This window comes from Pongo abelii, chromosome 9 (assembly GCF_028885655.2).
Source record: "Pongo abelii isolate AG06213 chromosome 9, NHGRI_mPonAbe1-v2.0_pri, whole genome shotgun sequence".
Taxonomy (NCBI): domain Eukaryota; kingdom Metazoa; phylum Chordata; class Mammalia; order Primates; family Hominidae; genus Pongo; species Pongo abelii.
Window position 1 is genome coordinate 7,908,968 of NC_071994.2, and position 14,281 is coordinate 7,923,248.

Consider the following 14,281-nt stretch of genomic DNA (forward strand, 5'->3'; position numbering starts at 1 on the left):
TCAAGCAATCCACCCACCTCAGCCTCCCAAAGTGCTGGGATTATAGGCGTGAGCCACAGTGCCTGCACCCGCCCCCACCCCCTACTGCCTCCCCCTTTATAAAGACCATCTTATGGCCAGGCATGGTGGTTCATCCCTGTAATCCCAGCACTTTGAGAGGCTGAGGTGGGTAGATATTTTGAGCTCAGGAATTCAAGACCAGCCTGGGTAATATCACAAAACCCCATCTCCACAAAAAATACAAAAATTAGCAGGTCATAGTGGCACACACCTGTAGTCCAGCTATTCAGGAGGCTGAAGTGGGAGGATCAGCTGAGCCCAGGAAACAGAGGTTGTAGTGAGCCGTGATGGCACCACTGCACTCCAGCCTTGGCAACACACAGCAAGACCCCATCTCAGAAAAAAATTTTGTTTACATTGTTTTAAAAAGATAATCTTCTGTTCTATAGAGGGGATTTGGGGGAATACTTGCTTTAAAATATGTATTTTACAGATAAGTCTCTACTGTCATCTTTGCATCTGGAGGATAGAATTTTATCGTTTTTATATAAAAGCATTGGAAATATAACTGAAAATTGAGGGCTGGATAGGATGTGGAGCAGGTGGAAGCACTCCTCACCCATAATTAGCCAGGCATGGTGGTGGGCACCTGTAATCCCAGCTACTCGGGGGACTGAGGCACGAGAATCGCTTGAACCTGGGAGGTGGAGGTTGCAGTGAGCCGAGACTGCGCCACTGCACTCCGGCCTGGGTAACAGAGCGAGACTCCATCTTGAGAAAAAAAAAAGCCGGGGAGAAGGGGGTTAACTGTATGTAGCATTTCCCAAACAGTATGTTTCATAGTCCACACTGGCATATGAGAGGTCCTGAACAGACCTACAGTTTAAAAACTTATTTTAACTAACATTTCCCAAATTTAAATGACTACATAAGTCCTTTCTTATAACCCATATAAATATTCTGTAGCATACATTTTAGGAAACATCATGAAAATCACATTTGTTAAAAGTCTTCAATAATTACTGATGGAAAAAACTAGTTATCTCTTGGCTTCTGATAGATAAATCATCTCAGATATCAAATTTGCTAGTTTGTGAGGGTTGAACTATGTCCCCCAAAAGATAGTTTTAAGTACTAGCCCCAGTGTATATGACCTCATTTGGAAATAGATGCAATCAAGTTAAGACAAGGTCATACTGGATTAGGGTGTTCCTGAGTCCAATGACTGGTGTACTTATAAGAAGGCCATGTGAAGAAACAGAGAAATACAGAGGAGAATGCCATGTGAAGGCAGGGAGTGATACATCTACAATCTAAGAAATACCAAGGATTGTCAGTAATCACCAGAAGCTAAGAGAGAAGCATGGAACAGATTTCTGAGTCTCCAGAGGGAACCAACCATACCAAGACCTTGATTTTGGACTTCTAGCCTCCAGAACTGTGAGAAAATAAATATATTTTGTTTCAAGCCATCCAGTTTGTGGTACTTTGTTACAGCAGCCCTAGAGAGCAGAGATTTCAAACCAAACTTAAAAGATACCACTGCACACTTCCAGGTAAAGATGGCCGATTGAACACACACGTTTATTTTCATTCCCTCCTGAAACCTCAATAAAATAATAGAAAAGAGATTTATAAGGGCACAAACCCACAAGGATGGAAAACAAGAGACAAACACGATTGTAATAAAAATCTAGACACTACAGTCTAGGCACAGTGGCTCATGCCTGTAATCCCAGCACTTTGGGAGACCAAGGCAGGTGGATCACCTGAGGTTAGGAGTTCGACACGAGCCTGGCCAACATAGTGAAACCCCGTCTCTACTAAAAATACAAAAATTAGCCGGGCATGGTGGCACACACCTGTAGGCCCAGCTACTCAGGAGGCTGAGGCAGGAGAACCTCTTGAACCCCAGGAGGCGGAGGTTGAAGTGAGCTGATATCGCACCACTGCACCTCCAGCCTGGGTGACAGAGTGAGACTCTATCTCAAAAAAAAAAAAAAAAAAAAAAAAAAAAAAAAATCTAGAAACTACAAAGCAGAACGACTAGTAGGAAAGGATTAGGAGACCTGAGTAAGTATAAGGGGACAGGGAAGGCCAAGAAACAACCTGATTTATACAATAAAATTGCAAAAGACTCAGGCATGGCAGTATCAGGAACCTCTGAATGTATGGGTGAGGCAGAAGATAAATTAAGGAGAGTCAGCTGAAAAATGAATTTAAATAAATCTTTAGATTCCCTCCTCCACTCAGCATTCAAGGGACTGGCTCCTCCCTAACTTTGGCATGGATTGGGGAGAAGATACTTGAAAATGGTAAAGGTGTCAATCTTTCGGAAGAGAATCAAAATTGTACTAAAAACAAGTGGAGTTAGTGAACAGAACCCCTGAATGCTGAGATACCCAACACCCCTTTTCTCTCTTATTCCCAGAATCAAGTCTGGCTTTTATCTACTTGGTAAGAGACTGAAAGATCTGGTCATTCCAAGAACAAAGACCTAAAGATACTGATATTGAAGAGAAGAGAAAGTTCCCCAGTTAAAAGCCCAATTAGATCACCTTTGAGTGATGCTAACAATTTCAAATCAGCTTTATACTCTCTAACTCTTAAAAATGAGCAACCAATAATTTAAAGATATTTGAAGAAAGCTTCTAACATGAAAACAGACACCAGACTAAGAAAAGCAATACAAGGGAAACAAGAACGAGGTGGAGAAAAGAAAACTTTAAAAAAACTTTATATACTCAAAAAGATAAGATAATGCCTAGAAAGCAGAAGAGATAAAAATTATGAGAGAAACAATTTTAAAAAGGAAAAAGAACCAGTCTAGGAAGTCTAATATCTAAATAATAGAAGTTCCAGAAAGGGGGGAAAGAAGAGAATGCAAGGGAAAATCTCCCAGAACCAAAGGACAAGGGTTTCCAGGTTTAAAAGTCTTGCTGAGTGCTGAGTACAATGTTTGAAAACACACCCACACCCAGGTACATCATTGTGACAATGGAGACCACAGCAGAGACTGCTGGTGCTCACAAATACCCTATTCTCCTTCTTCCTGAACACATAATTTGACTACATTTTTCAGTCTTCCTTGCAACTGCACGGCTGTGGCAATAAGACTAAGTCCTGCTTGGCCAGGCGCGGTGGCTCATGCCCATAATCCCAGCACTTTGGGAGGCTGAGCTGGGCGTATCATCTAAGGTCAGGAGTTCGAGACCAGCCTAGCCAACATGGTGAAACTCTGTCTCTACTAAAAATACAAACATTAGCTGGGTGTGGTGGCAGACACCTGTAATCCCAGCTACTGAGGAGGCTGAGGCAGGAGAATTGCTTGAACCTGGGAGGCGGAGGTTGCAGTGAGCCGAGATCATGCCACTGCATTCCAGCCTGGGCAACAGAGTGAGACTCTGTCTTAAAAAACATAAAAACATGGCCGGGCACGGTGGCTCACGCCTGTAATCCCAGCACTTTGGGAAGCCAAGGCAGGTGGATCACGAAGTCAGGAGATCGAGTCCATCCTGGCTAACATGGTGAAACCCCGTCTCTACTAAAAATACAAAAAATTAGCCAGGCGTGGTGGCAGGCGCCTATAGTCCCAGCTACTCGGGAGGCTGAGGCAAGAGAATGGCGTGAACGCAGGGGGCAGAGCTTGCAGTGAGCAGAGATCATGCCACTGCACTCCAGCCTGGGCGACAGACAGAGTGAGACTCTGTCTCAAAAAAAAAAAGACTAAGTCCTGGCCAATAGAACGTGAGCAGCAGTAATATACATTATTCCCGAGCCTACCCCATAAAAGTCTTCCACTTATAAGCTCTGCTCTCTTTCCCCATCCTTAGCTGAATGGAGAGAACTTAGAGGACTTAGAGAAGGATACACCCTCAAGACAGAGATAGCATAAAACAAAATACTTGCCTGCTTGCCTGCATACACACACATTCATCTGACTGTTAAATACAAGAAAACTAAACATTTTATGTGTTAAGCCACTAATTTTTTTTTTTTTTTTTTTTTTTTTTGGAGACGGAGTCTCACTCTGTCGCCCAGGCTGGAATGCAGTGGCGTGATCTTGGCTCACTACAACCTCCGCCTCCCAGGTTCAAGCAATTCTCCTGCATCAGCCTCTGGAGTAGCTAGGACTACAGGCGCATGCCACCACGCCTGGCTAATTTTTTGTATTTTAGTAGAGATGGGGTTTCACCGTGTCACGCGGGCTGGTCTCAAACTCCTGAGCTCAGGCAATCCGCTGGCCTCAGCCTCCCAAAGTGCTAGGATTATAGGGGTTAGCCACCACGCCTGGCCAAGCCACTGAGATTTTAGGGTTTATTTGTTATAGCACCTGCCCTTATTTACTGTAATTAATACAAGGATAAAGAGAAGATTCTAAAAGCTTACAGAGAGGCCGGGAACGGTGGCTCATGCTTGTAATCGCAGCAATTTGGGAGGCCAAGGTGGGTGGATCGCTTGAGGTCAGGAGTTCGAGACCAGACGGGCCAACATGGTGAAAACCTATCTCTACTAAAAATACAAAAATTAGCCAGGCATAGTGGTGTAACGCCTGTAATCCCAGCTACTCGGGAGGCTGAGGCAGGAGAATCGCTTGAACCCGGGAGGCGGAGGTTGCAGTGAGCCGAGATCACGCCACTACACTCCACCCTGGGTGACAGAGTGAAACTCCATCTCAAAAAAATAAAAATAAAAGCTTACACAGAGGGGAAGAAAAAAGAAAAAACAGGTCACATACAGAGTAATCAGAAAGATTTTTAGATTTTTCAGTAGCAACACCTGAAGTTAGAAAATAATGCTGCAATGTCATCAAAATTCTGAAGGAAAAATGAATTCTGGCTTAGAATCCTATATGGCCAAACTATCAATTAGGTATACGTGGAGATATTTTCAGAGATGTAAGGTCTCAAGAAATTTACCTTCCAAACACTCTTTCCAAGGAAGCTACTGGAGCCTGAGATCCATCAAAGCAAGGAGTAAGCCAAGAAAAAAAAAAAAGAGAGAGAGAGAGGGATTCAGGAAGCACAAAATCCAATGCAAGAGAAAAACTACAGAAACACTCTGAATAATGACGAAGGGAAGATTCCAAGATAACAGCTGTGCACCAGATACAGAAAGCATCAAGTCAAAATTAGAGCAGGTCAGGATACACTGGAAAAGAGTTTTTCAGGAGGATGAAACTGATATATTATCTGATGTAGTGGAATATACTGAGTAGATTTAGACAAATGCTGGAAGTTTGGGAGTTGACTAGATGATAAAAACAGAAAATAAATTAAAATAAGTATTAACTGAAGGGAAATTATAAAGAAAAGTAATCATAGTTTTCTATACGGCTAAACTGCATTTTATGGTCATAATGAGTAAATATTGATCTACAAGATTGGAAAATTATAACTATATTGAAAGAAAGATACATGGTAGAGGTGAAGATATTAAAGAGAGCTATCATCCTCTATGGTACAAAATCAATAAATGCCTATAAAAAAGAAAATTAAGATATAACAATTTAGGGCTGAGCACAATGGCTCATGCTGATAATTCGAGCAGTCTGGGAGGCTGAGGCAGGTGGATCGCTTGAGTCCAGGACTTCAAGACCAGCCTGGGCAACATAGGGAGACCTCATCTCTATAAAAAAAAAAAAGTCAGCCAGGCACAGTGGCTCATGCCTGTAATCCCAGCACTTTGGGAGGCTGAGGTGGGTGGATCACAAGGTTAAGACATCAAGACCATCCTGGCCAACGTAGTGAAACCTGGTCTCTACTAAAAATACAAAAATTAGCTGGGCATGGTGGTGCACACCTGTAGTCCTAGCTACTTGGGAGGCTGAGAAAGAAGAATCGCTTGAATCTGGGAGGCAGAGGTTGCAGCCAGCCGACATCCTGGCACCACTGCACTCCAACCTGGCGACAGAGCAAGACTCTGTCTCAAAAAACAAAAACAAAACAAAACAAAAAGTAGTCAGGCATGGTAGCATGTGCCTGTAGTCCCAGCTACTCAGGAGGCTGAGATGGGAGGATCACCTGAGCTCAGGGGGTCAAGGCTGCAGTGAGCAGTGATTGCACCACTGCAGTCCAGCCTGGGTAACAGAGTAAGACCCTGTCTCTAAATTAATAAATAAATAAATAACATCTTGGCCAGGCGTGGTGGCTAACACCTGCAATCCCAGCACTTTGGGAGGCCAAAGTGAGAGGACTGCTTGAGCCCAGGGGTTTCAGACCAGCCTGGGCAACACAGCAAGAGACCCTGTCTCTACGAAAATACAAAAATAAAACAACCAGGCATGGTAGCACATGCCTGTAGTCCTAGCTACTCAGGAGGCTGAGTTAGAAGGATCATTTGAGCCCAGGCATTTAAGGTTACAGTGAGCTATGATTGTGCCACTGCACTCCAGCCTGGGTGACAGAGTGAGACCCTATTCGGGGAAAAAAAAAAAAAGATATAACAACACAAACATGTTACTTAGATCAAAGATAATTAACAGAGTTAAAAGTATTAGCCTCTAGGAGGGAGAAAGATGGGAAGGGAGAGATGGAGGAAGCAGGCAGGGTACTGTCGGGTTTTTTGTTTGTTTTGAGATGGAGTCTCACTCTGTCACCCAGGCTGGAGTGCAGTGGTGTGATCTTGGCTCACTGCAACCTCTGCCCTCCCAGGTTCAAGTGATTCTCATGCCTCAGCCTCCCGAGTAGCTGAGATTACAGGTGTGTGCCACCACAACCCACTAATATTTATATTTTTAGTAGAGACAGGGTTTCTCCATGTTGGACAGCTGATCTCGAACCCCTGACCTCATGTGATCTGCCCACCTCAGACTCCCAAAGTGCTGGTGTTACAGGCATGAGCCACTACACCCGGCCAAAACCATATGTGTGTATAACTGACAAAAACTAAAACTAAATAAGTGTACATTTTTTTACAAAAAAAAGAAATAGATCCCTTATGCTAACATGAAATGCTGCCCACAAAGTACTGGTACATAGCACAGTCATATGTATAGTATAGTTCTAGTTCTAAAAAATGGATATTAACAACTATGAACATATGCATAGAAAAATCTAGAAGATAGATTATCCTTGGCAAGTAGGGGGAAAAAGGAAAATCTAGAATATATACTCAATGTTAATAATCATCTCAAAGGGGTGAGATATGTAGAAAGTCTCACTCTCCACAATATATGTTTCTGTAATGTTTTTTATCAAGCATGTTATCACCATGTTTCCTACCAAAAAAAAAATATAAACATAGGCTGGGTGCGGTAGCTCATGTTTGTAATCCCAGCCCTTTGGGAGGCAGAGGCAGGTGGATCACTATCACTTGAGGTCAGGAGTTTGAGACCAGCCTGGCCAACATGGTGAAACCCCCATCTCTATTAAAAATACAAAAAAAAAAAAAATCAGTCAGGCATGGTGGCAGCCGCCTGTAATCTCAGCTACTCAGGAGGCTGAGGCAGAATTGCTTGAACCCAGGAGGCAGAGGTTGCAGTGAGCCCAGATTGCGCCACTCCAGCCTGGGCGACAGAGTGAGACTCCATCTCTAAATAAATAAATAAATAAATATAACCATAATTACGTAAAGCTCAGAGACAATAAAGAGAAGAGAAATGCCCCCTATTCTAGGTGGGCTAAAGAAGTTCATCAGGCTCAAAATGCAGAATAGAGTTTCTTGCCAAAAACTACTGTGGCTGAAGTCCTTTGCTTTGAATTAAATCAACCTTGCTACCCTGGCCACAGTTTATTGGATTAGACTATTACACCACACACAGACCAACCATCACCCTAGACATGTAGCCAAGCATTTCTCTCAAGAGTGGTGGGAACCCTGCCAGTCAGAGTGGAGTTCATACAGAGTAAGAGCAAACCAACCTGTCATACTGCTCTTGAAGATGTTTAATATTAATACACAAAGACAGGACAGGTCATTCCCAATCAGGTAAGCAAATGTCTTGTAATGCCTACTTTACTATCCAATCTCAACTTGGTGCCCAAGTGACTTCTCTAAGCCTGAAGGGGCAACTTCATTCCAAAGTACCCTTCAATAAACACACACACACACACACTCCACACACACAAAAAGCTAACACTTCAAGTTTAAGAAAATTCATGCTTCAGAGCCACTCAATGCATCAGGTTTCCCTCCAGACAACAGGCAAAAATGATAAAAGCATGAAAGCCAAATGGAAGAGATATTTTCAAACTAATCACAGGCCATGATTACTGAAGTATGCACCATTCATCATTTTTCCTTTTTTTTTTTTTTTTTTTTTGCTTTTTTGCAACTGCCAAAATTTAGACTTGGGGAAGAAAAAGTAGGTAAAGCTCAATGTAATATAATTTAGCTGTGACAAAGTAGGTTAAAATCAAGAGAAAAATAAGATTGTTTCTGAGCAATTTTAACTTAAACCAGTAAAATAAATAATCTATGGTAAGAGTCATTCAACTACTCACCTTTCCTGTATGATACATTTGTAAATCTACCACCAGATACTTATTACATAATCATTGTATAATTATGGAACAATCCTGGAATAACATGATAAAAGATTATGACTAATTGAAATTTTTAAATAAGCTACGACATAAACCATGACAAAAGAGATAGAAAATATTTTCTTTCTCTACTTACTAGTTGTTACACAATGAAGAGCATTTGCCTGGTGCTTAGAATTTAATCCTTCTATGGAAATCACTAGCTGCCCTTCTAGCAATGCTCCCTTTGATACATCTATGTCACACTTCCAGTGAATTATTAAAAATCTCAAAATCTGAAAAGAGCACAATTCAAAGAAAACATAATCTTATTTAGAAATCACAGTAATAATATATCTCTATGACCCAGTTAAATTAGTAACTCTAATTTCCCCCCAAAAATTGTATTCTTGCTTCTAAAATGTCAGATTTAGGTTTGTTCAGAGTATTGTGTCTAAACAAAATAAATAGCTAGGAGAGTGACATAAGAAAGGAGTCAGTGAAATTCAACACAATGCCCAGTAAGACAGGAAATTGAGACAATAAATTCCTTTATTCGGAAGATAAATTCATCTGGAAATAATAATTAGGGAAAAATTAAGTGGCAGTTTGTTTTTCTTGTTTCTTTTTTCCTGCCCCAAATAAAAGCCAACATGAAGACTATGAACAACAGCGGCATCTGGTTATGAATCATCTTGATCTTTCATTAAATCAACACTTTTGAGGGTCAGAATACTATTTAAGAGTGCTAATGCTGCCCTGTGCAGAGTTTATGCCTGTAATCCCAGCACTTTGGGAGGCCGAGGTGGGAGGATCACTTGAGCTCAGCAGTTTGAGGTCAGCCTGGACAACATACCGAGACCTTATCTCTACTAACAACAAAAATTAGCTCAGCGTGGTGGTGTGTGCCTGTAGTCTCAGCCACTGGGGAGGCTTAGGCAGGAGGATCTCTTGAGCCCAGAAGATTGAGGCTGAAGTGAACCCTGCTCAGGCCACTGCACTCCACACCTGGATTTGAATCCCTGACGTGCCAAATTCTAGCATGTGACCTTGGGCAACTTACTTAATCTCTCCAAACCACAGATTCCTCATCTATTAAAATGGGGATAAAACTACCACATAGGGCTCCTGCTGAAAGTAAACAAATAATACGTGCAAGGCTGAGCGCGGTGGCTCATGCCTGTAATCCCGGCACTTTGGGAGGCTGAGGTGGGAGAATCGCTTGAGCCTTGGACAACATAGTGAGGCCCCAACTCTACTGAAAAAAAAAAAAAAAATTAAAAATATGTGCAAAATGCTTAACACAGTACTTGGCAAAGAGCAAATGCTTAACAGATATTAGCTATTATTTCTAAGTTCTATTGCAGTAAAGACTACACACAATATTTTAAGTTGAACAGGACTCCAAGATGTCTGAGTAAAACATGTAATCGACCGGGTGTGGTAGCTCACACCTGTAATCCCAGCACTTTGGGAGGTTGAGGCGGTGGATCACCTGAGGTCAGGAGTTCAAGATCAGCCTGGACAATATGGTGAAACCCCATCTCTACTAAAAATACAAAAATTAGACGGGTGTGGTGGCGTGCACCTGTAGTCCCAGCTACTTGGGAGGCTGAGGCAGGAGAATTGCTTGAACTCAGGAGGTGAAGGCTGCAGTGAGCCGAGATTGGGTCACTGCACTCCAGCCTGGGCAACAGAGCAACACTCCGTTTCAAAAAGAAAAAAAGAAAAAACAAACATTTATTCCAGACAAATTGAAAATAAAATATATTTATTTTTGGAGGGGAGAGAGGGGACAGAGTCTCTCTGACTCCCAGGTTGGAGTGCAGTGATGGCATTATCATGATTCACTGCAGCCTCAACCTCCTGGGCTCAGGTGATCCTCCCACCTCAGCCTCCCAGGCAGCTGGAAGTGCAGCCGCCCGCCACCACACCCTGCTAATTTTTTTTTTTTGAGATGGAGTTTTGCTCTTGTAGCCCAGGCTGGAGTGCAATGGTGCAATCTCAGCTCACTGCAACCTCCGCCCCCTGGGTTCAAGCGATTCTCCTGCCTCAGCCCTCCAAGTAGCTGGGATTACAGGCATGTGCCACCACGCCTGGCTAATTTTGTATTTTTAGTAGTGACGGAGTTTCTCCATTTTGATCAGGCTGGTCTCGAACTCCCGACCTCAGGTGATCTGCCTGCCTCGGCCTCCCAAAGTGCTGGGATTACAGGCGTGAGCCACCGCTAATTTCTGTATTTTTTGCAGAGACGTAGTTTCTTCATGTTGGCCAGGCTGGTCTTGAACTCCCGATCTCAAATGATCTGCCCGCCTCAGTCTCCCGAAGTGCTGGGAATACAGGCTACCCACTGGGCCCGGCCAACTCCCATTATTATTCATGCAAACAGATTCTCACTTTTACAGGGAGGCAACACAAGGAAAAGTATTACCCCCTTTTTAAAGGCAGGGAGATCTGGGAACTAAGATCCTCATTTGTACCAGTTAATAAGAATGGTTTCCAGGCACGTGTAGAGTCTAACCCTTCCTTCACACGCCCTCTGTTACGATATTCCCATATCGGGCCGGGCACAGTGGCTCACGCCGGTCCCAGCACTTTGGGAGGCGGAGGCGGGCAGATCACTTGAGGTCAGAAGTTCAAGACCAGCCTGGCCAACATGGTGAAACCTGTCTCTACTACAAATACAAAAATGAGCCGGGTGTGGCGGCGTGCACCTGTAATCCCAGCTACTCGGGAGGCTGAGACAGGAGAATCCCTTGAACCTGGGAGGTGGAGATTGCGGTGAGCCGGGATCACGCCACTGCACTCCAGCCTGGGCGGAAGAGCGAGACGAGACTCCGTCTCAAAAAACAAACAAACCCCAAAGATACTCTCATGTCGGTAATGACAGCGCAGCTGGGAAAAGAACACTGGCCTATGAGTCAGCGCCCTGGGTTCTAGCCTAGGTTATTTGTAAAATGGAATCCCGCCGCCTTCTTTGATGACAACAAACAGGCAGGACGCCCGGGGACACTCTCTCAGGTGCCCTCAGAGCCTGTGCTTCTGTCACCTGCCCAGTACCCCTCACAAACAGCAGCTCAGCGTCCCATTGGGCACCGGCTGTGAAAGTAATGAAATGAGCACACGCGGCGTGGCCGGCGCCAGGTGCTCAGTGCCGTCCTCCAGAGCAGCTCCCCCAGCACAGGTGTGGCCTCTGAACCTCGCCCTTCCACGTCCAGGTGCTCCGAACCCAGAAACCTGCACCTGCACCTGGGCCTAAAAAAAAAACTCTCCCTCGCTCCCAGTCTGCACTGGGTCCCTCCTTGCCTCTGTCCTGGCGCCCCGATTCCCCGCCAGGGCTTGCCCCTTTCCTTTCCTTCTTTCCGCGCCCCCTCCCAGCACCCCGTGCATGGAAGGCGCTGGGCTCCGGCGGGCACCTCCGAGGCTGCGTCAGGCTCTGCCCCTGGGTGTCCGCCGGTGCTCGGCAAACGCCGCAGCTTTCTGAGCCGTCGGCTAGAGAGAGGGCGTCGTTCCCCCACAGAGTACCGCGAGCGACAGCCCTCATCTGCTCCTACTTCCTCGCTTCCCCGTGGGAGACGGGCCTCGATTCCCGAACCTTCCTCCTTCACCTTAGGCGACGCCCGACCCCTCTGCCCAAACTTCGCGGTCTCCTCACAAAGCCCGTCTCCTCAGAAAGTGTCCTCCGCTTTCTCTCCCTTCACAGCATCACCTCGAACACGGCCACGGCCGTCCCCTCCATGCCGTGTAGGGAACAGCGGCAACGCCCAGTCGAAGGCTACCCGCCCGCGGCCGCCGCCCCCTCCTCAGCCCGGGCTTGGAACTCCGCCACTGCCCACGCCCGAGTCCACGCCCACGCCCGGCAGCGCAAGCCCATCCCTTCGCGCGCGCGCGCGCGCGCACGCCCCGCCCACCTGCCCGCCGCGCCTGCGCACTCGACGCTGTACGGCCCCGAGACCGTGAGCTGCAGCCGGGAGCTACTTAGAGCCTCTGAGAGTCGCGGGTGCCAGTGGGCCCGCAGGAGGGAGGTTCGGGGCGCGGAAGAGCCCGCGAGAGGCGGCCAAGGCTGGAGGCGAGCGGGCATGAGGCCAGGCCACGACTCCTCCCTCCTCTCGAAGACAGTTTCCCACGGTGGCGGCGAGATGCGGCCCTTGGCCCTAATCCGGGCTTTGGCCGGCCTTCGCGCTTTCCAGGACCCTTCCCTCGGCCGGGAGGGGCGACGGTGACGGCGCGGGGCTTTCAAGCGGGTTCGTGACCCCTCCAACAGCCTTGCCTGCTGCGGGGGCTACCCCAGGCCAAGCCCCGGGTCCCAGACTTAGCAAAGAAAAAGACAGCCAGTTAAAATTGAATTTCATATAAACAGCGAATTTTTTTTATAACCATACACATATCTCGGCAATTTTTGGGACATATACTAAAAAATTATTAATCTGAAATTAAAAACGACGCCCTGGGCCGGGCGCAGTGGCTCACGCCCGTCATCCCAGCACTTTTGGAGGCCGAGGCGAGTGGATCACCTGAGGTCAGGAGTTCGAGACCAGCCTGGCCAACATGGTGAAACCCCGTTTCTACTGAAAATACAAAAATTAGCCGGGCGTGGTGGCGGGCGCCTGTAATCCCAACTACTCGGGAGGCTGAGGCAGGATTATTGCTTGAACCTGGGAGGCGGAGGTTGCAGTGAGCCGAGATCGCGTCATTGCACTCCAGCCTGGGCAAAAAGAGCGAAACTCTGTCTCAAAAAAAGATTAAACGACCCCCGGTCTTTTACCTGCCAGCCATCCCCGAGCATCTCCCAGCCTAATCCAGGGGGACCACCCTCCCCCGCAAAGGTGGGACCTGGGAGTCGACCCCGCCCTATCCAGGCCCCTTTCCACGTTTGACTCTGCACTGAATGTGCCAAGACCAGGAGCTGGCTTTTCTGGGCTCTGGCTGACAGGAGAAGCTCTGGGGTTTTCCAAGTGCATTCCTGGCTGGAAGAGGTTGGTCCTGCAGAGTCCCAGCTGCTGCTCTCTGCCAGGTTCCGGGAGGGGCATGCTGACAGGGGCTTAAGCCCTTAACTGCTGGTGATCTGACAGCCAAAAGGAAACCGTGATGAGAGATTCCTGCCTGGCAAAGAGTTGCCCAAGGAGAAGGGTGGGACAGGGTGTTAGCTGCTTTCCTTCAGGGAAAATTCTTCCACCCCAGCTCCAAGACGCCGGGATTGGACAGAACAGGCTGGCGAGCTGGCAGAGTGCCTGCCCAGTACACAACCTTGGTGCTGCTCCAAAGAACATTGTCTATTGAGACCTACATTATACCCTTCTCGAGTCTATGCTCGGCGCTTCTCCCCATTCCTCCCCATCTCAGTTGCTCACAGGTAGACCTATTGGAGCAAGGTAGCTCTTATTTCTGGAAAATCCATCATAACCATCAAACTTGATAAACAGCTGGCATTTGAGGAATCATTGGAGTCTTCCTTTCATTCCCCCCCACCCCCTGCAGAGCTCCCCATCCCCACCCCCAGTCTCTTGTCCTTTTTAAGAAAGAGGAGTTGCCAAGGGGGAGGGACCAGTAACATTACTGAATGACTGCTTGTTGTCGGACACCACTAGCTCTTTACATAAATGATGTCATCCTCTCAACTATCTTGTAAGAAAATTCTTATCATCACTATTTTATGGGTGAGAAACCAAGGTATTGAGGATGGTTCTTTAAAATATTTCCCATCGTGGCCAGGTGCAGTGGCTCATGCCTCTAATCCCAACACTTTGGGAGGCCCAGGTGGGTGGATCACTTGAGGTCAGGAGTTCGAGACCAGTCTGGCCAACATGGTGAAACCC

The 14,281-nt window shown here is 46.4% G+C and overlaps 1 protein-coding gene across 15 annotated transcripts in view; it reads right to left on the reverse strand.

Annotated features, from left to right (window-relative positions):
* The window catches only part of TOP6BL (TOP6B like initiator of meiotic double strand breaks), a 99,762-nt gene extending 87,434 nt beyond the window's left edge, over positions 1 to 12,328 (reverse strand). For 4 of the 15 annotated variants that reach the window (XR_010141682.1, XR_010141681.1, XR_010141684.1 and 1 more), the window contains exons 1-2: positions 12,175 to 12,328; positions 8,623 to 8,761 (exon numbers count right to left, since the gene is read on the reverse strand). Coding sequence is in view for 7 of the 15 variants with exons in the window: in XM_063728063.1 (XP_063584133.1) it covers positions 8,623 to 8,761; positions 12,175 to 12,204 (169 nt within the window). In the remaining 8 variants the exon portion in view is untranslated. Of the gene's footprint in view, positions 1 to 8,622; positions 8,762 to 12,073 lie in introns of all 15 variants that reach the window. The other 11 variants (XR_010141680.1, XM_063728067.1, XM_063728066.1 and 8 more) reach the window with 5 other exon arrangements.
* Between the last annotated feature and the right edge of the window lie 1,953 nt (positions 12,329 to 14,281).